Source organism: Planococcus citri, chromosome 1 (assembly GCF_950023065.1).
Source record: "Planococcus citri chromosome 1, ihPlaCitr1.1, whole genome shotgun sequence".
Classification (NCBI taxonomy): domain Eukaryota; kingdom Metazoa; phylum Arthropoda; class Insecta; order Hemiptera; family Pseudococcidae; genus Planococcus; species Planococcus citri.
In genome coordinates this window covers 78,220,109-78,241,060 of record NC_088677.1, presented here as the reverse complement: position 1 = coordinate 78,241,060, position 20,952 = coordinate 78,220,109, and the positions used below count along the sequence as shown (strand labels likewise).

The 20,952-nt window shown below is 35.4% G+C and overlaps 2 protein-coding genes across 2 annotated transcripts; both read left to right on the top strand.

The window, feature by feature from the left end:
* Window positions 1-11,291: 11,291 nt before the first annotated feature.
* LOC135833927 (uncharacterized) lies at window positions 11,292-13,758 on the top strand. Its single transcript, XM_065347758.1, has 2 exons — window positions 11,292-11,384; window positions 11,476-13,758. The coding sequence occupies exon 2, from the start codon at window positions 11,527-11,529 to the stop codon at window positions 13,534-13,536; it is 2,010 nt and encodes a 669-aa protein (XP_065203830.1). The 5' UTR covers window positions 11,292-11,384; window positions 11,476-11,526; the 3' UTR covers window positions 13,537-13,758.
* A 2,927-nt stretch (window positions 13,759-16,685) lies between these two features.
* LOC135842669 (uncharacterized) lies at window positions 16,686-19,004 on the top strand. Its single transcript, XM_065360234.1, has 4 exons — window positions 16,686-16,820; window positions 16,950-17,030; window positions 17,102-17,300; window positions 18,838-19,004. Exons 2-4 carry the CDS (start codon window positions 16,983-16,985, stop codon window positions 18,981-18,983), a joined length of 393 nt encoding a protein of 130 aa, XP_065216306.1. The 5' UTR covers window positions 16,686-16,820; window positions 16,950-16,982; the 3' UTR covers window positions 18,984-19,004.
* The last annotated feature ends 1,948 nt before the right edge of the window (window positions 19,005-20,952 follow it).

Below are 20,952 nucleotides of genomic sequence, written 5' to 3'. Positions count from 1 at the left end.
GCCCCTCCCCCCTCCCACATACATTTTTTTTGTATTCATTACTTGTAATTGAGGTCACTCGTTCGGTAACTGCAACATTTGTGTGGTGGGTGAGGAGGGGTATTTTCAACTTTGAATGATTTGATGTCATAATTTATTTTACTACACCTGAGTGAGGTCAAAAATGATTTAAGGAACATTGTACGAGTATTTCATAATTATCTATCATGACTCGTAAGTCGTATTCAAAAATGAAAAATTCACATATTTGGTTGACTGCAAAGCCTTACTTACGAGGCTGAATTCCCCAATTTGGGGAAAGCTCATCCGGGACAGGTGGGTACACCCTAGGGTTAGTGTTCTTGGTATAAAAATAGGACAATGTACCAAAATTCGCGTGCCCCTGAGAGTTTCCCAATGGCCCCATTTTTTTCACCGATTTTCTTGGGCTATTAAATTACGTTCATATGGGCTTCAATTGTACAGAACAGAAGGAAAAAATGTGAGCGGGTGGAGGGAGAGGCTGATGTTAAGCTGTACTTTGATTTAAAATTAAATGTACATGAACTAGGACATGACAATTGAAGAATTTTTCCAACTGGACCAATATTACAGAGGATGGGTAGGAAAAAATTTTTGGAGGGCTTGGGATCTACAAAAAATATTACGATCATTATTAAACATCAACGTTATGGCGCTCCATGGCTCATCTGATAGAAAATTTGACGTAGAACAACATATTTTGTTCCAACCATTTTTGCGCTAGAGTCCATATTTTTTGAGGTTTTGGTCAAAAATCGATTTTGGGGGGCTAAGATCCACAATTTGGGGGAAGCTCACCCGGGACAGTGGGGGACTCCTCGGATTCATTTTTAGGACATCGAAATGGACCAATAGACCAAAAATCAGCTTGCCACCTCGATTTTCCCTATTCGATGCAAATTTTACTGGACTAACACCCTGTAATCGATCCAAGACGGTTTTTCAAAAATTGAGAGGAGGGGGGAACAAAAAAAAGAGTAGGTACGTGCATAAAAAAGCACAAACGAAGCACAAACGATTGACACGATTTTTACCCCTCTAACACAACGTGGTCCATTTTCATTTACACAGGCTGACCAAAATGATTTTTCAAAAAAAGATGGAAGGGAGGGAGCACAAAAAAAAGAGTACGTGCACAAAAGAGCACAAACCAAGCACAAACGATTGACACCATTTTCACCCCCCTAACGCAAAGTGGTCGATTTTCATTTCCCCAGGCCGACCACTACGATTTTTCAAAAATTGAGGGCAAGGGGGAGCACAAAAAAGAAGAGTACGTGCACAAAAGAGCACAAACGAAGCACAAACGATTGACCCCACTTTCACCCTCCTAATGCAAAGTGGTCGATTTCATCGATTTTCATTTCCCTAGGTCGACCATTTCGACCAAAATGTTTTTTTAAAAATTGAGGGGCATGGGGGGGAGCACAAAAAAAAAGAGGAAGTGCACAAAAGAACACAAACGAAGCACAAACAATTGACACCACTTTCACCCCCCTACCTGAAAGTGGTCGTTCTGGGGAAATGGACCTGGCTGGAAAATAAGATTCCCAATTTGCCATCGGTAATTTACAATTTACTCGAAGGATATGTCGACACATTCAGAAAATCAATCACGAATTGGCAGCTAATATTTCGTAGCCGTACTGTAGTCGATGATAGTGGTACGATGAACGTTTTAAGCCGATTCCATGATTTTGCATGGGACTGGGATGGCACCATTCACGAAGAGCGTACAGCCAAACGAATGATGTTAAGTGATCGATTCACTGAAGACGAGAAATTCAAGATCGCTTGTTTGTACTGCTTCGAAGATGACATCAAACGCCTTTGGCCATCTTTCAGCAAGACGAAGCACTTGAATGAAATTGATTTTCGAACTTGTCCGCTACAGTACTTCTGGATCTGCTACCTTAGAAACGAACTGCACAAGATTCCTAATCTAGGCAATAGGCCTATTGACAGTTTGATGATTCTTAGTTTATGCGATTTTAAATGTAAATCGAGAAACCATTCATCTATCATGTATTTTTGGAATCGTTTACCATCTGATAGATGGTCAATAACAGAATACGTACTTCTTTATCGGCGAGTGGTATTCGTGAGGTTTATTTTACCAAAACTAAACAAACATCAACTCGACATTCTCGTCGCCAAAAACTGCACTATTTTGGTGGGATCTCTGTTGAAATCTGCATCAACACATGTTCATGTTCTTCCAACTTGGGCGTACATTCGAAGCAGGATCGATATAAGCAATTTTTCGCGTCTTATTAACGAAACGCTATACGCTGAGGCTATCGCCGGCAATCTTGTACATTCTGATTCTAGATATTCTAGAAGTGTTGTGTATTTGTTCGGCGAGATATGGAAGAGTGCTCCGCAGCATTTCAAACAATCGGTGTTCGAAGATGTACTAAATAATGATCAATTATTTCGCTTGCCGAATTTGTTTCTAGGGAATAGTAGAGGAATTAAATTTCTGAACACGGTACTGCAAGATGCTACTTTTGAAGAGAGAGACAAATTTTGGCATAAAAATTGGCATAATTTGATCCCTATCACGCATATCGAAGATTTGGTTGTTCTGATCAACATGTCTTTTCGAAATGAACATGAAATTACGTTATTTAAAGATAATATTATGTCGGTATATGAAAATATCGTCGGAGGGTGCGCCTGGTTGCTAAAACGCGGTATGTTCGAAGAATTAAATGACTATTTGTCTGTTTGCTGCCTCGATGAGCAAAAAAAATTAGACTTGAAACAGCGATTATTGAGGTCGAATTATGTCGGAGAAAATTCTGTATTTACACGTGACGTAGTCGTAAACAACAAATTGCTGAATGAGTTCATCGACGATGCTTTTCAAAATGCTGCTGATCTCGGCGATGAATTTAGGAACCAATTAACATCATCTCCTGTAACCCGACACTATCTACTCGAATGTATTCACAGGGGGTGCTTCGTTATCCTGATGGAATTCGTCGACGCTTTTTATCCGCATGAGCAAATCGTAGTGTCTCTGAAAAAAGACTTTTTTGAGCATTTCAAAGAGCGTCTCATTACTGGTAATATTCTGAACCTGGATAGTGGCAGTGTGCAGGCGTTTCTTATTTGGTTGTTGGGTAGCGAAGATGAAGTTATCAGATTCAAGCAATCAATATCAGTTGAGGAAGTTTTTCGTACTATGATGCAAATTGAGCGGAGAAGAGTAGCAGTACGTGTTAATCATTTCAAGCCGCAATTTCCCGAGAAGGTGGATCAATTTTTAATATGGTATTTTAACAAGGATGAAGAAGAAATTGAGATGTTTACAAAGCCATTTCTAAACGTTTTTGAGTCGTTCGTTCCTAGAAAACGAAGAAAAATCGTGTAGGTAGCTGGGTCTACTTCTTGAAATCAAAAATTATTACGTACTCTTGTTACTTATTTAATGATTAAGCTCGTCAAATTGATTGATATCGTTTAGTAGCTTTGTGTTTTCATTCTTAGTGCATTTGCATTGGCGATACTTATCGTAATCATTGTAGTTGGGTATTGATTTTCAAGTAGTAGGTATGTAATAATAGATTGTATCAAATGCAAGTAATAAACGTTTGCAATAAATTTTACTAGTGAACTCATTATGGTACCTAATTTATTTAGTACAAACGAGTTTTAAAAAATGTAATTTCGAACGTCAAGTTAGTGGACTTGGCTACTTTTCTTCTTGCATCATCTACCCAGTCAGCATGTTGAATTCTTTCATGGTATACATACAACAGATTTTTTTGAAAAAAATCACTACTTTTTTACTACCATTTTTATTACTTTTCTTCTACCAAAATTTTAGTAAGCTTTCCACTCAACCGGTCAACCTCAACCCACCTCCCCCCAACACACACACAAAAATTAACAAAATCAAATTTTTCATAGGGAAATTTTTCAAAAAAATTGAACTTGGAAGAAAATTTATAATTATACAAAGTTACTCAATTTCTATCAAATTTTTAAATTGTAGTCAATTTGAAGGTTTTTGTTCGGTGTTTGAATTTTTAAATAGGTATTTTTTTCGCTACCTTTTTGACTGAAGTCACTACTCTCACAACCCATTTTTAAAATATCTACTTTTTCACTATTTTCACTACCTGTTTCCTATAGATACCCTGTATTTTGAAAAAAAAGATAACGCTATAAATCTGAAATTTCCAAAATATACACGAAGGCTCCAGAACAGCCTGAAACCACCTCCAATCGACTCCGTATATTAAAACTGAGGAACTACGTAAATTTCATTTCACCTACTCAATGGTTAAAAATGCTGTGGAAATTTTAATTTTCAAAAACTCGCTAGGGTGCTCTAGAACTACCGCTCAAAATGGTTCGAAACCGTTTCCATTCGATTTGGAGGGTCGAAAACAAAACACACACCAAATTTCAGCTCTCTTCTCTTGGTCTATTTGATGAAATTTTGGTTTTTTCCAATTATTTTGACCCAAGTTCAATTTTTCAAAAGTTCATTAAAAATCAAAACCGTTTGTAAACTTAATTTGATCTCTTGTTTCCAAATTCGTATTCGGAAAATCAGATCACTTCGATTCAAACTTGATGGACAATTATTTCAGCTGATTTTCAAATTCTGTGATTTTAGATTTTTTTTTAGATTTGTCATTATCATTAAAAATAATAGGTCACGGGTGTAGAAGTGACTTTTCTCATAAGGATTATAGAATTACTTACGTATATTCTCTTACGCGAGTTCGTATTCAATCATGTTTGGAAGGAGCTTTGTACTCACCTGAAATGAAACAAAAAAAAATAATGGTGGATTAGTTATTTGTAGTTGTAAAGTTATTGATCAAGCAACAGATGAGTAGGTAGGTATATGAAAATAATAATAGTCGGGGCCAAAATAAGAACTCTGACGATCTCCAATGTTCAATGAAGAGCCAGAAATGATCAATAGTCGGGGCCAAATCTGACGATCTCCAATGTTCAATGAAGAGCCAGAAATGAATAAGTATTAACAAATAAAGTAATACCTACCTATGATAAAAATTGTAAAATTGATTGTGAAAATCACTTAAAAATACCAAAAATTGATGGAGCATCAGAAAACGACACAAATGACAAATTTGAAAAAATATATGTCTCATGTGGGTAAAATTTTTTTTAGACTGCTTAGATTATCGAAAAAATATACCAAGAATTGATAGGAAATTCTCAAAATTGAATAATGATTTGTCAAAACTGCAGAATGTGTCGTAAAATTTGTCAAATTGACACCCCCCCCCCCCCCCAAATAAAAATTATCAGAAGTTGATTACCTACTTGATCATGATATCAAATAACGGATTTTTTTTGAAAAAATCACTATATTTTTTCACTGTATGTATAGTGCCCGTATTCAACAAAATTTTCAGAAAGCTCTCAATAGTCAACTCGACCCCCCCCCCCCGCACACAAAAAATTAACAAAATCAAGATCTTCACAGGAAAATTTTCAACAAAATTAAAAATGAAATAAAATATGTACATAAAGTATTTTTTAATAATTTCAATCAAAGTCATAAAAAAAACAATACAAATAAACGCATTAGTGAATTTTTTTATTTTTCACTATCTTTTTTTTTACCAAAGCAAAGCAAAACTTTTTCTAACCATTCTGAAACAGCAGAATAGGCAACAAAATTACTACAGGTAATATTTTTTTGAAAAAATTTACATTTTTTTTCACATAGAAAAAAATTGCAGAAAAAGGCGTATTTATGGACCAATTTTGCCTTTTGGTCATTTTTTTGATCATTTAAAAAAGAAATTGTAGCTAACAGAGTGCTTTATAAGTGTATAATAATTTAGAGAGCACTTACCTTTCAAAAATATCTAATGATATCAAAAAATCGGAATTTGTCCATTTTCACCCCAAAATCACTAGTCCGATCTTGCCTACTTTGAAAATTTATGGAAGTTGGAAGTTGACATTGGGAGGAGGGATTTTTTGGAGGAGGTCTGTTCATAGCCAAAGGATGTAGAAACTCCGTGAGAAAAATTAGCTCGATAAGTTGAGTAGTTTTGGAGTAAATTTTAAAAAAACTCGAAAATCGTCCTATTTCACCCCAGTAGATGGTACCTAAGGTATAAATACATAAATAAATAAATAAACAAATAAATAAATTCCTTTATTGGCTTTTACATATTACATAACACACAAAGTACAGATAGTATACAGTTAGGTATCTCTCTAGTAAGCCAGGCCCAAATCTTGAGCAAAGGATTCCTTTAGCCGGGCCCATTCAGCCCGGTCAAGCGCTATTCTACAGTAATGTTTTGTTTTTAGGAATTTGACAATATCATCCGACCACCTCGCCCTCTGTCCGCCTTGCCTTCTCCCCCCTTCTGGCATCCAGTTTAGAATTTTATTTCCCCACCTACCGTCCTTTGCCCTCACAATTTGACTAGCCCACTCCCATTTTTTCCTCCTAATTTCCTGAGTTAAAATCCTATTACATTTGGCTGTTTGTCTGAGGCTTGCCATTCTGATCTTTTGTTTTCTTGAGACTCCCAGCATTGAGCGAATCATGGCATTTTGAGTAACGTTTAATTTTTCTTTGAGACTACTGCTGAGAGTCCAAGTTTGAGCTCCATCGAAAATCGTCTTATTTCACCCCAGTAGATGGTACCTAAGGTACCTTACCTACACTCCTACAAGTAACAATGTAACAAAAAGTGATACCAGAGCTGGGGCGACTCTTTGATTTTAGGAGTCCGCGATTCATTAGCGCGACTCCTGGATTTTAAGAGTCAGCGACTCTAAAAAGCGACTCCGTAAATGAAGGAGTCTGAAAGGAGTCCGACTCTTTTAGCTGCGACTCTTTTCGCGACTCTTGCGACTCTTTTCTTGGTTCGATAAATTTATTAAGTTTTAAATCTGTAACATTCCCATAGTGCTAGAGTGACTTTTTCAATTTTTGGTGAATTTTCAAAAATCAAATTTTGACCAAAGTGTGGGGAAAAAATCAAAATTTTACCAAATTAACCTAGAAAGCAGAAATTTGGGATATACCCTATTTTTGACCAGCCAAATCGATTAAAAACTGTTTCAAGCCGTTTTTAACAGTTCTGGAGACTCCAGAAGATTTTTAGAACTCGAAATTTCCACAAAATTTTATGAAATAGAGTTGGTAAGCCGAAATTCATTCTGCAAACTAATTTCAATTCTCTACGAAGTCGACTGCAGGTAAATTTGAAGTCGTTTTAAAAATGGGCTAAATTCAAATTCTATATTTCAGCACATGAGATTTTTGCTGGTGGTGTATTTCGGACTCTTGTTTCGATTTCTTTGGATTCAGTCCAACTATTTAAGCGCCCAGTGGCGTAAATACGGGGGGGGGGTTTGAAGAAACGTCCCCAGACACTTTTTTGTATAATAGGTATCTTGTATTTTGATATCAAAACCCCCTCCAGAAGGGGTGTCGAGTTACGCTACTGCAAGTAACTACCTATATGCTGGTTGGAAAAATTTTCTGTTGGTAGGATGATTGTTGAAATTTGCACAATGGCTGCATCTTGCATGTGATGGCAAAACTTTTACGTTTCTGAGTTTTCAGTTTTTAGTTTCACTTTTCAGTTTCACTTTTTTCGGTTTCAGTTTTCATTTATACTTATTAAGACTTTTAAAAAATGAAAAAAAGATATAAATTTCTGTTCTTTTGTAAATTTTTAACCTGTAATTTGCAACTGAGCAACAAAAGTGTTAAATTTCAAGTAGCCTACAAAAATTATGAAAAAAATCCAATAAAGCTGCTATCGATAGTCCAGTCATTTTAGCAAAATTTTTAGTCGAATCTCGAAAAAATTGGGGGCAAGCTGAATTTCACATTATTTGTTCAGATTGGTCTCTAAAACAACCCATCAAAAGTTGATCCCCGTAACTTGCCGGCTACCCCCGCATGAGGTCATTGACCTTTGCTGATCGATACTGGTTTTTCGGCTGTATCGCAAAAAGGAAGGGTCCAAGAGGAAAAATGTTCCATCAAAAATTGTTCTACGCAAAATTTCCTATCAGCACGACCAGTTCAGCATCTCCCAAAATGGCGATTTCACCCTTACTAAGGAGGGGGTAAAGTTGTCAATTTTATGAAAATTGTTTTAAAAAATGAAAAACGGCAATTCAAAACGTGAACTCGATTCACGGTAGACTCAAAAATATTTTGACCAAAATTGCACACTGCAACTTGTTTTCTACCCCCGCAAAAGGTCATTAACCTTTGTCAATCTACGTTTTCCGGCTATATCGCCGAAATGAAGGGTCGCAAGGAAAAACGTGATTGAACTAAAATTATTCTACGTCAAATTTCCTATAAGGATGGCCAGTTCAGTTAAAATATATTTTTCGATTTTTGGTGAATTTTTAAAAATCAAATTTCAGCCAAAAATGAGAAAAAAAATCAAAATTTTACCAAATTGAGCTATAAAGCTGAAATTTGGAGCATACCTTATTTTCGACATGCCAAATCGATTGTAAACAATTTCAAACCGTTTTGAGCAGTTCTGGAGCCTCCAGAACATTTTTGAAACTTGAAATTTCCACAAAATTTCATTAAAAGCAGTTAGAAAGCTAAAATTTATTTTGTAAACTAATTTCAATATGTTAGGGAGTAGACTGCAAGTAGATTTCAAGTCGTTTTGTGGCCACCAACGACTTTTTGAAAATTCTTGGAGCCTCCAGTAGATTTTTGAAACTTGAAATTTCCATAAAATTTCATTAAAATTTCATTAAAAACAGTTAGAAACCTAAAATGTATTCCGTAAACTAATTTCAATACGCTAGGGAATCGACTGTAAGTACATTTCAAGTCGTTCCGGAGCATCCAGCGACTTTTTGGAAATTACTGGAGCCCCCAGCAGATAGGTATTTCAATGCTCGAAATTTCCATAAAAATTTACCAAACAGAGTTGGAAATCCAAAATTGACGGTGTACTCCAATTTCAATACGCTATCAAGTCGACTGCAGGTTGGTTCAAGTCATTTCGGAGTCTCAAGCGATCTTTTGAAAATTATTAGAGCCTCCAACAGATTTTAGAAACTTAAAATTTCATTAAAAGCAATTGGAAAGCAAAAATTCACTCTATAAACTAATTTCAGTATGCTATGAAGTTCACTACCGGTAGATTTCAAGACGTTTTGAAGCCTCCAGTGACTTTTTGGAAATTACCGGAGCCTCCGGCAGATTTTGCAATGCTCGAAATTTCCATAAAGTTTCACCAAACAGAGACATCTTATTTTTGACATTATATCTGAGGTGGATCGCAGGCAGTTTCAATCCGTTTTAGAGTCTACAGCAGATTTTTAAAAACTTCTGTTTTTCAAAAAATGCCACAAAATCTATTCCTTTTTATGATATTTTGCAGAAATTACACGTTTCAAAAATTTACTGGAGGCTTCCGTAATTTATAAAAACTCGCTGAAGTCTCCAGAACGACTTGAAATCTACTTTCAGTCTACTCCCTAGCATATTGAAATTAGTTTACAGAATAAATTTTAGATTTCTAACTGCTTTTAATGAAATTTTGTGGAAATTTCAAGTTTCAAAAATGTTCTGGAGGCTCCAGAACTGCTCAAAACGGGTTGGAATTGTTTCCAATCGATTTGGCATGTCGAAAATAAGGTATGCTCCAAATTTCAGCTCTGTAGCTCAATTTGGTAAAATTTTGATTTTTTTTCTCATTTTTGGCTTAAATTTGATTTTTAAAAATTCACCAAAAATCGAAAAATATATTTCAACTGAACTGGCCATCCTTATAGGAAATTTGACGTAGAATAATTTTAGTTCAATCACTTTTTTCCCTCCGACCCTTCATTTCGACCATATAGCCGAAAAACGTAGATTGACAAAGGTTAATGACATTTTGCGGGGGTAGGAGACAAGTTGCAGTGTGCAACTTTGGTCAAAATATTTTTGAGTCTACCGTGAATCGAGTTCACGTTTTAAATTGCCGTTTTTCATTTTTTAAAACAATTTTCATATTGACAACTTCACCCCCTCCTCAGTAAGGGTGAAATCGTCATTTTGGGAAAAGCGGGACTGGTCATGCTGATAGGAAATTTAGCGTAGAACAATTTTTGTTCGAACATTTTTCCTCTACTACCCTTCATTTTGGCGATACAGCCGAAAAACCTGTATCGTCAATGGTTAATGACCTCTTGCGGGGGTAGCCGGCAAGTTACGGGGAGAAACTTTTGATGGGTTGTTTTAGAGACCAATCTGAACAAATAATGTGAAATTAAGCTTGCCCCCAATTTTTTCGAGGTTTGACTAAAAATTTTGCTAAAATGACTGGACTATTTGGCATACGCGTAAAATAGAATTTTTTGGAGAAACAGAAATCAACGAAAATTTTTGTTTGAAACACGTTTAAAACTGGCAACATTTTACACCTGAATTTAGGTTTAAATCAACAAAATATGTTTTAAACACCACAAAAAAAATTTTTTTCAACACTGATTCAGTTTTAGTTCCAGTTTTAGTTTTCCATCACTATCTTGTTTGAAAATATCCCCCGGCCTGAACCTCGACAATTTCACCATTTCGACTGCTTCTGAAGCCTACAGCGTAGATTTATTTTCGAGTGTATTTTATCGTCATGTTGTTCGGCAAAAATTAAAACGAAAAGTGGACTTTTTACTCGGTGTTTTTTGGACATTTTGGCCAAAAAAAAGCACAAATTTCTGAGCAATTTTGGCAAAAATTACGACCAGTTTACTATTATCAAAAAACTGCTTGCCAAGAATTTTCACAAAAAGCATTAAGTTAAGTACAATTTTTCGTCAACTCGCAAAAAATTGAAACTCTTTGATAATTTTGATAAAAAAACAGTATTTTTTGACAATTTTGTCAACAACAAGATATTTTTTTAGCAATCTTGGCGAAAACAGGACTGTTAGACAATTTTGGCAAAAATTTACCCCTTTTGACAATTTCACCAGAAATGGATACTTATTACTTTTTGAAAATTTTGACATAAAATGATAAAAAGACACTTTCAACAAATTGTATATCAAAGATTGACACTTGTTGATTATTTCGCCAAAAAATTGAAGCTTTTTGACATTTTTCCCACAAAAATTGACACTTTTTGAAAACTTTTCCAAAAATTGAAATTTTTCCACTTGGGTTAAATTTGACCAAAAAAAAAAAACACACAACCTCATGTGCCTCCGTATTTAGTAGGTTTCAGCGTTTCAGAGATAGGAAACCGGTTTCCGTAAGTTTTAAGGCATTGCGTTCTCGCGTATTCATTTTTCAAAACTGGTTTACCGTTAGAAATCCAAAAGATGATGAAATACCCAAGCCACCACGTTACCAGCCATGAGTCAACAGAGTAATTTTTCACAATCTTTTTAAGCTTAAAACACGTAGTAACTTAATTTTATAGAAAAATAACGTATTGATTTCAACATTTTGGATTCCAGATTTACCATTCGAATCAAATTCACACCCAAACATCGAGCCGGACACATAAAATGACTCAAACGCCGCCCGAAGTACACGATATCGTCTATCCGAGCCCCATCACGCTTAAAGAAATCTCATCCATCGTAGCAGTAGTGGAACTATGGCAGGAAGAAATCCACACATACCTCAATAAAAGTAAGCCTTCGAACAAATTTAATTTAACTCAAGAAATTCGACTCGAGGATATACTCCCTAATCTCCCATCTGCGATCTACCATTCATTGTACGAATACCTATACAAGTTTAGAAATTCCTTGGAGGAATGGCTTTGCTATCATTGGGCTCACGTTTTTGATCATAGCACCGATGATGACCACTTTTATTACATCTTGAGAAATTTTCTCGATTTAGTTTGGGACTGGAATGGAGGCATTCATTACGTTCGTACAGCCAAACTAATGATGCGATGCGATCGATTCTCTCTAGATGAGAAATTCAAAATAGCTTGTCTGTACTGCTTCGAAAATGATATCGAACAGATTTGGCCACATATTAACACGAGGATAGATTTAAATGAAATTTATTTCTACCGATGTCCGCAATTATTCTACTGGATCTGCTGCTACGGAAACGAACTAAACTGGGTGCCTGTTAAATGGCCATGGGATTGTATCGATGAGCATATGATCGATATAGGCGAATCGAATAACAAATCATCGATGGAGTACTTTTGGAAACGTATATCTTCGAAAAGGCGATTAAAAGTAGCAATCTATATATTCGAAAGCTGCACCGATACCGAATTATTCGCTAGGTGTATTTTACCTAAATTAGGCAAACGAAACCTTAGAAAATTTGTCAGTATAAAAGGTGCTATTTTGATATCGCGTCTTTTGCTACATGATTTTAAACCAGAATGCGCTTTGGCCACTTGGATGTACATTGGGCACGCGATGAAGCCAAATAATTTTCAATTTCTAGTCATGGATCTGCTTACGACAGACAAAAACCAAATTTTCGTCAAAGGACGACAGATAAATTTAGGGTGTTTTTGCAGCGAGCTATGGAGTAGTGCTCCACAGCATCTGAAACAACCAGTACTTGATAATTTGGTGTTTAAAAGATCATTATTTTCTATAATCAAAACACACACGAGTCCATGCGATCTTAAAGACATGTCATTTCTCATCACAATACTACAGGATGCTACAGCAGAAGAGAGAACCACATTTTGGTATAAAAATTGGCAGAATTTGTTATGCGGTGTACGAGTCGATCATTTGGAACGAATAATGAAGTTGTGTTTTCGAGACGATGGCGAAATTACTTCATTCAAAGAAGACATAATGGCCACAGGCCTAAATGAAAATATCCTACAATATGGCGACTGGCTGATAAATGCAGGCTGTTTCAACGCCCTCAACGACCTTCTCACTTTCTGCTGTCCCGACACTCAAAAAAGAAGAGATTTGGCAAAAAGAATATTACGATCGAGTTACCTCGATGAATATGCTGTTTTATACGTCGACTGTCTGCGTAGCCATTACAAATTACTGAACGAATTCATCGACAATGTTTTTGAAGATGCTGAATTCGGAACTGAGTTTAAAAATCAGCTCGCTTTATCCCCCAGAACTGTCGGTTGTTTACGCAAATGCCTCGTATTGGGAGAATTTACTCGGCTGATGGAATTTGTCGAATCATTTGCATCGGACGAAGAAGTCGTGACGCGATTAAAGACTCGTTTTTTCGATTACTTCAAACAGTATATGATTTTAGGTCTAATTCAGTACACGGATAGCGACGATATTCAAAATATTCTAGTCTGGTTGCTGGGCGACGAAGACGAAGTCGCTAAATTTAAGCGATCTTTACCGATAGAAGATGTGTTTCGTAATGTGGCAGTGAAGCAAGCTGATCTGAAACGAATCGATACTAGCAATGGTAAAAGGCTCGTTAAATATCTTGAAAGTTTCGATTACTTTTTGACGTGGTATTTCGAAAATGCCGAAGAAGATTCGTTTAAAAAACGATTTCCATTAGTCTATAAATTAAGGTTGTTCGATTCTCCAAAGTAAAAAAAAAAATTCTACCTATTTATAAGTACCTAATAAATTACTGTGAATTTTGGTTTTCGCTAGCTGGATTTTTTTTATAAGTTGTGATAGTTAATCGATTTGTAAAAAAATTTTAATTTATTGTACCTACCTACTTTTACTAAGTGTATTAATGTATTATCAAATTTTGTAATCCTTTAACACCTTCAAAGAAGTTTTATAAATAAATCTGTTTTTTTCAGACTGCTGGAATATTGTTTTTGTGAAGCTTCGATCAAAGGTTAGAATTTTGATGACGTCATCGTTCGAAGGTCCAATGTTTTCAGACTTCGGACCAATGAAGTAGAAAAAAAAACTCGATGTTAATGGATTATTTTTTCACATCCAACCAGATAAAAGATCAGACCATTAAACTATACGTAGATTTCACAAAATCTACCAACAAAATCCCAAGTTCATTCGTTCTCGAACGATTTGTTGAGCAACTACGAATCGTTCGAGAACGACTGAATAATTTGGAAATCAAATCACATAACAAGTACACTACATATATGACAAAACTAGACGTTCTTAGCTCTATCGATGAAAATTGCGAATGAGTCGTTCGCGAACGATTTGCTCGTAGGAGAAAAAACCGTTCGTGAACGAATCAAACAAGGATTCGTTCGCGAACGATTCATTCGAAATCAACAAATCATTCAAGAACGACTGGATCACTCATAGAAAAAATCGTTCGTTAATGAAATGAATCAAATAATGATTCGTTCGCGAACGATTCATTCGAAATCGACAAATCATTTAAGAACAACTGAATCACTCATAGAATAAAACGTTCGCGAACGATTCGCTCGAAATTGACAAATCATTCAAGAACGACTGAATCACTCATAGAAAGAAAATCATTCGTGAACGAATCAAATAACGATTCGTTCGCGAACGATTCACTCGAAATCAACAAATCATTCAAGAATGACTAAATTACTCATAATGTCATAAATCAAAAGAAGTGGAAAAATTCGACTTCATCATAAATCTATCAAGATGATTCGTTCTTGCTTGAGTCACTGAGAGGCGAAAAAACCGTTCGCAAATGAGTGAATCGCCAACATGAATCAAAAATCAAACCAGATGAAAAAATAAATATGAAACTTGAAAAATTCGAGTTCTGTAAATTGATTTTTTTAGTGATTCATTCGTTCGCGAACGATTCCTCTCATCTGAGCAAATCGTTCGCGAACGATTGACAGATTTAAGGATGTTTCGTTTTGTCTTGCAGTATATGAATTGATTTCCAAATGATTCAGTCGTTCTTTGAATGATTCATTGTTTTTGAGGGAACCGTTCGCGAACGAATCATCTTGGAAATTCTTGTTGGAGCATCTGCAAAAGTTGATTTTCGCCACGTTCTCTTCGTAGTATGTACATTTGATTCAGTGCCTAGAGATTCAGTCGTTCTCGAGCGATTTCTCGTTTCTGAACAAACCATTCGCGAACGAATTAAGCCCACGTTTTAAGCACAGAATTGAAGTTCGTCATATCTTATGAATCATCGAGTTATATCGATATCACAATAACTGACTATGACTATTCTGTAGTGTTTTTCCATTTATCAACACAGGCCACAACGAAGATGATTACAATTTCCACATGGTACAAACTACAAAGAGTGTAAATCTAATCAGACGAAAGATTGAACCATACAAATAAAACTTAAGAAATCGTTCGCGAGCGAATGAGTCGCCAATTTAAATCAATTCAGACAAAAGATTGAACCATAAAAGTTAAAACTCGACATAGTCAAGCCATTGACAAAAAACATTGAGTCGATTCGTTCGCGAACGATTTGCTCAAAATTTACAAATCCTTCGAGAACGACTGAATCACTTCACATTTAAATCAAATTCATTAAAAAAGGACGTGGCAAAATTTCACGTTTTCGCATTCATTAATAAGAAAAGAAGCTGAACCGTTCGCGATTGATTCACTAGGATGTGAAAATCGTTCACGAATAATTTGCTCAAAGAAAAAGAAATCGCTCGCGAATGAATGAATCGCCAATTTACCAATTCAGATGAAAGATGGTTCCATAAAACTTGACATAGCCGAGCCATTGACAAAAAACTTCGAGTCGATTCGTTCGCGAACGATTTGCTCAAAATTAACAAATCCTTCGAGAACGACTCAATCACTTTACTTCTACATCAAATTCATTTAAAAAAGACGAGGCAAAATTTTACGTTTTCAAATTATGTAATTGAAAATAAAAGAAGCTGATCAGTTCGCGTCGCCAATCGACTCGAAGTTCTGTCAATGGCTTGGCCATGTCAAGTTTCATGCTTTAGTCTTTCATCAGAATCGTCAATTAAAATCGTGAACGATTTGCTCAAAATTAACAATCCTTCGAAAACGACTGAATCACTTACAAAAAATATAAAATCAAATTCAGTAAAAAAAAAAAAACACGTAGCGAAATACATACCTGACTTCTTCACATTCATCAAAACGAATTGAAAATAATTCGTTCGCGATTGATTCACTGAGATGCAAAAATCGTTCGCGAATGAATGAATTATCAAAAATTAACCTAGATAGTTTGACTTCACAAATCCATCAACAAAAATTCGAGTTGATTCGTTCAAAAACGATTTTCTGAGATACGAACGAACGACGAGTCGACGAGTCATTCGAGAATCACATCAGATGATGCACTGCCATTATGAAAAAATCGTTCGCGAACGAATGAATCACAGAAGGTTCAAATTGGGTAAAAAAAATCTGTCGTCCAAAATCAAAACTGAACTCAATTCGTTCGCGAACGATTTGCGCAAAAGCGAGAGCGACAAGTCATTTGAGAACGATTAAGGTAATCACTTCTAGTCTTGAGTTGACATTTTTTCCTTTTGGCTCCCCCCCCCCCCCGTTTCCTGCCAACTTTTCTAATACTTGTTCATTCTGATACTTGGAGTACTTGGACTTTAGGGACTTTACTTTTATTTCTTTTATTATTTAAAAGTTTTTTCTCCAAACAAAGTGAGTTGGCAACAATAATGCAACAATATTTCCCCATTTTCCCCCTCTTTTTCTAAAACTTGTCCGGCTCAAAACGCTATCTGAAGAATTTTTTATAACAATAATTTCAAATTCAAATAATAACCTGGCTAAACGTTCAATCAACGGGACTGGAATTGGACTGGAATAGATAAAACATTTTTATCATATTTTTTGTAATGAAATTCTCGCGGATTGCTTGATCGATTGGCGATTGCTTGAAAATCTATCGCAATTGCGTTATTTGAGTTTAATAGGTACCTATATAGTTTCCGTTATTTTAATTAGCTCCATCATCTGTCTCGAATACCTATTGTTTACTGTATGACGTTTATTATTTGATCACATGTGTTTATGACTTAGAGTAAGTGCTCCGTTTGTTTCAGGTGTTCTGTGGTGTGACATTCATTCGATTCATCATGTTTAGATGCGTTGTGCCGAAAATACTCGTACGACGCATTTTCCAGGTTGGTGACCACATTATTATTGATTCCATGTTAACATTTTTGCGTACTTATGATGTTAATGTTTGTTATAGTCAACCTTTCACGAAGGAAGTGAGGCTATGCAGTTGAAACAAGCGAATCAAATTCAAATGGTTAGAGGATTAGAAGAGGCCACAGCCGCTGTGAAACAACTGAATCAAATGGTTACAAAGCTACAAGAGGCCAGAGCTGATGGAAAATCAGCAAAGGAAGAAAGAGAAATTGTGTACAGCGAGTTCATCGGAAACAACAGTAAGATGAAGAACCATGAATGTTACTTTGATAATAGTCGAGCTATTCCACCTCAATTCGACCAACGTTTTTGAGTCATGTCTTTCGATTTCGCTCAATTTTTTTTACAATGACTACCCACCCAATAAGTACAAAACCCGCAATCAGTTTGATCTCAGACCCCATAGGGGTCAGGTGGGGGGGGGGGCTTCACTTATTTTCACATTGTATCGAGGTACTCACTATCAACTTCAGCAGCGCATTCCTCCAAAGCTATATGATACTTTGATCAAAACTGATTTCACAGTTCGAAAGGGCATTGCATTTTGAACTTTTCAAGTACATATTTTGAAATTTTCAAAAGTTGAAAGGTGAACTTTCAAATCGAAAGTTGAAATTTTAAAATGGCGCTGTAGATGGGAGCTACCATTTAAAATTCTGAAAAAATTTCCATATTATGCGTAACTTTTGAAGTTTTTTCGAATTATTCAATTCTCAACATGGGATCTTTCAATGGAGGGGAGCACCCCCCCCCTCCTCTAAATTTGGGCAAAACTTTCAAAAAAAAAATTTTTGGGCATGTGATCTATCGAATTGTATGTTTTTGATGACGCTGAACACGAATATGACGTCAGATTTTCGATTGGACTCCATCCACGGCCCCCAGCACCTCCTCAAATGAGGTAAAAGTTCAAAAAAGTGTTTTGTTCGTGCGAAGAGACATGAAATAGTGTGTTTTTGGTAACGCTGAACACGAATATGACGTCAGATACCTATTCCAATACAATCTTACTCAGAATATGGAAATCATTACCTATTTATTGGTCTTTTACTCATTTGAGGAGGTTAATGGGGACCATGGGTGAAATCAATTTGAAAAATTACGGATACATTCGTGTTTAGCGATATCGAAAACATACTATTTCATGTGTCACACGAATGAAACCATTTTTTTTTTACTTTTACTCCCTTGGTGGGGGGGGGGGTGCTGGGGGCCGTGGATGGGTCCAATCAAAAATCTGACGTCATATTAGTGTTCAACTTCACCAAAAACACACAATTCAATATAACACATGCCCCAGATTTTTTTTAAAGTTTTGCCCAAATTTGGGGGAGGGGGTGCAGGATTCCATCTCTTAAATTAAATATTTCGAAAAAATATCAAAAGGTACATCCATGGAAGTTTTTTTTAAATTGTGGCTCCCACTGACAGCGCCATTTTGAAATTTCAACTTTCAACTTTTGAAAATTTCAAAATCCTCAAAAAGTTTAAAATGCAGTACCTTTTCAACAGTGAAATCAGTTTTGATCAAAGTATCTCAGCTTTGGAGGTATGCGCTGCTGAAGTTGAGTACCTCGACTTCCTCGAGACAGTGTGAAAATAATCGAAGCCCCCCACCCACCCCCTGAGGGGGCTGGGTCTAAACTGATTGCAGGTTTCTTACTTATTGGGTAGACATTTTCTTCAAAATCGTATTTTTTTGGTCATAATAGACTTCAATTGTACTTATTGTACTCGTATTACTTACATAATATCTTCATTGTATATTTTTTGCAGAGGAATTGGATGACGACAAGAAAGATGAGATAGAGGAAAAACTCCAAGAATTAATGGGAAAATTGGAGAGTGCACAAAATACTTTGGAATATTATCACGAACTATCCGTTGATTTTGACGTTAATTTTAGATGTGGATTCGAATAAACGTTTTATTTTATTCGTCAATCGTATCTCGTTTTAACAGTTTGATAGAGTGAGAGTAAGAGTGACTGAGTGAGGTAGGAGTTATTTTAATTCGTTCCTAACTAATGCGGCATATAATTATTACCTAGGCGGGGAATAATTACCTCGTCCATGGATAGCTCAAAATAGGTAGAGGTTCAGTAATTCTCACTTCAAACTATGCACAGATGTATCCAATCATAATAAAACACACTCGTAGCACTACTAAGATATTTTATTATTAATTAGTTACATTAAAGAAGGTACGTAAGATACATAAATAATCACGTATTGATCATTATTTAAATTGGCAGGCGAATACCTGCCACTTACGTCCTAGATCAGTAATAATAATTCAGACCAATTACCTACTAAGTGACTACCTAGCACATAATCGATCTGAATAACACCAATACCCTAACAAACCAAACTTAGCGTTTTTATGTCACTTAGATATCTGAATAGCATTTCACGATTTATGGAATTCAGTTTTGTACAATGATGTCGTATGTATGTCTGACTATATCGATTATGTCGCAAGTATATCTATATATATCCTCAACACCTTTTTCCCTATCATAATTTCTGTAAGTAGATATCGTTTGGATATCTAGAAAAGGATATAGGTTTTGCAATATCTCCAAGTTATTGTTACTATATTGTGATGATTCTGAGTAAAAGTAGGGTCATCCTATAGATTTCTCAAGATATAGAACGATTTCTTCTATAATTTTGTTTTGGTTTTCTGTAACTTGTGCAATGTGTAGAGATAAATTATTATCAAAGATGGCTGAAAAGTGACAATGATGGTTTTTCATTCTCAAACTGTTCTTCCGAGTGTTTCATGAGTGTGTCCGTTTTTTGTTTTTTAAAGATGTTGGAATTTTTTAAATGCATTTTCTAAATCAGTGTATGTGTGTTTGTGTTTGATTGTGTATCTAAAAATGTGAAAATTGTGAATTTTGGAACAAAATGAAAATATCCCAATGATTCTATACTTGGACAAGCTCTCAAGGCATCTTATGGAACTTTTCAATATTGTAAATGAAGTTAGTAATGCAAATTCCAATTAGACTACAATTTTGATTTCATTGAGGTACTTTATTTTACTTCAACTAATTCTTTCTTAATATCCTACTTTGGCACAAAAAATAATAAGAAATAAATAATTCATCACCAGTACCTCCTCCCTGGGCTGGTGGTGCCCATGAGTGAAGTTCCCTGGCTACTGGGCTTTTGTTTTTAAGGTTTCTAGTAAGCTGGATTTCTGTAACCTTTTGGCTATAGTAATGTGAAGCGAGTGTGAGAGGCTTGAGAGAGGTTGTTGATTTCAAAAATGATATGATTTTCTTGAAATAATTTATATGTATGTACTTTTTTCTTATCAATTTCTTGTGTAGAATTTCAAAAATTGTATTGGTGTAGATTGTAAGTCTTGTAGCTAATGCTAATACAGTGAGTTATAGAGAATAATTTTGTTTTTAAAAAAAACTACTAAAGTGAATAATTGTTATATCTCTAGAGTAAAAAACTTTTGATTTTTTGTTTTTTAAACCCAACATTATTCTTTGTAACTCACTGTTATTCTCTTTGAGACTTATTACCAATGTGGTTTTGAAAATTCTACACAAAAATTCACAAGAAAGATATACATACGATATATTTCATGCACATCGATTAGAAATATGACGAAATCTACAGACATAGGCTAGATATCCTGTGATATATCAAATGATATATCCTGGATATCAAAACTACATCCCTCAGATAGGTATCTATGTGGTATACAGTAAAGCAGTACTATGTCTGGTAGAAATAGCTCATCAGATTTCTGAATGTCTCTGAATATAGTTCAGATATCGATAGATTTACAGCGATTTAGCGATATAGGCAGACATTTTGCCATTGTATAGATATAGGAGCGACATGACATCGCTCTGCATAAGACATG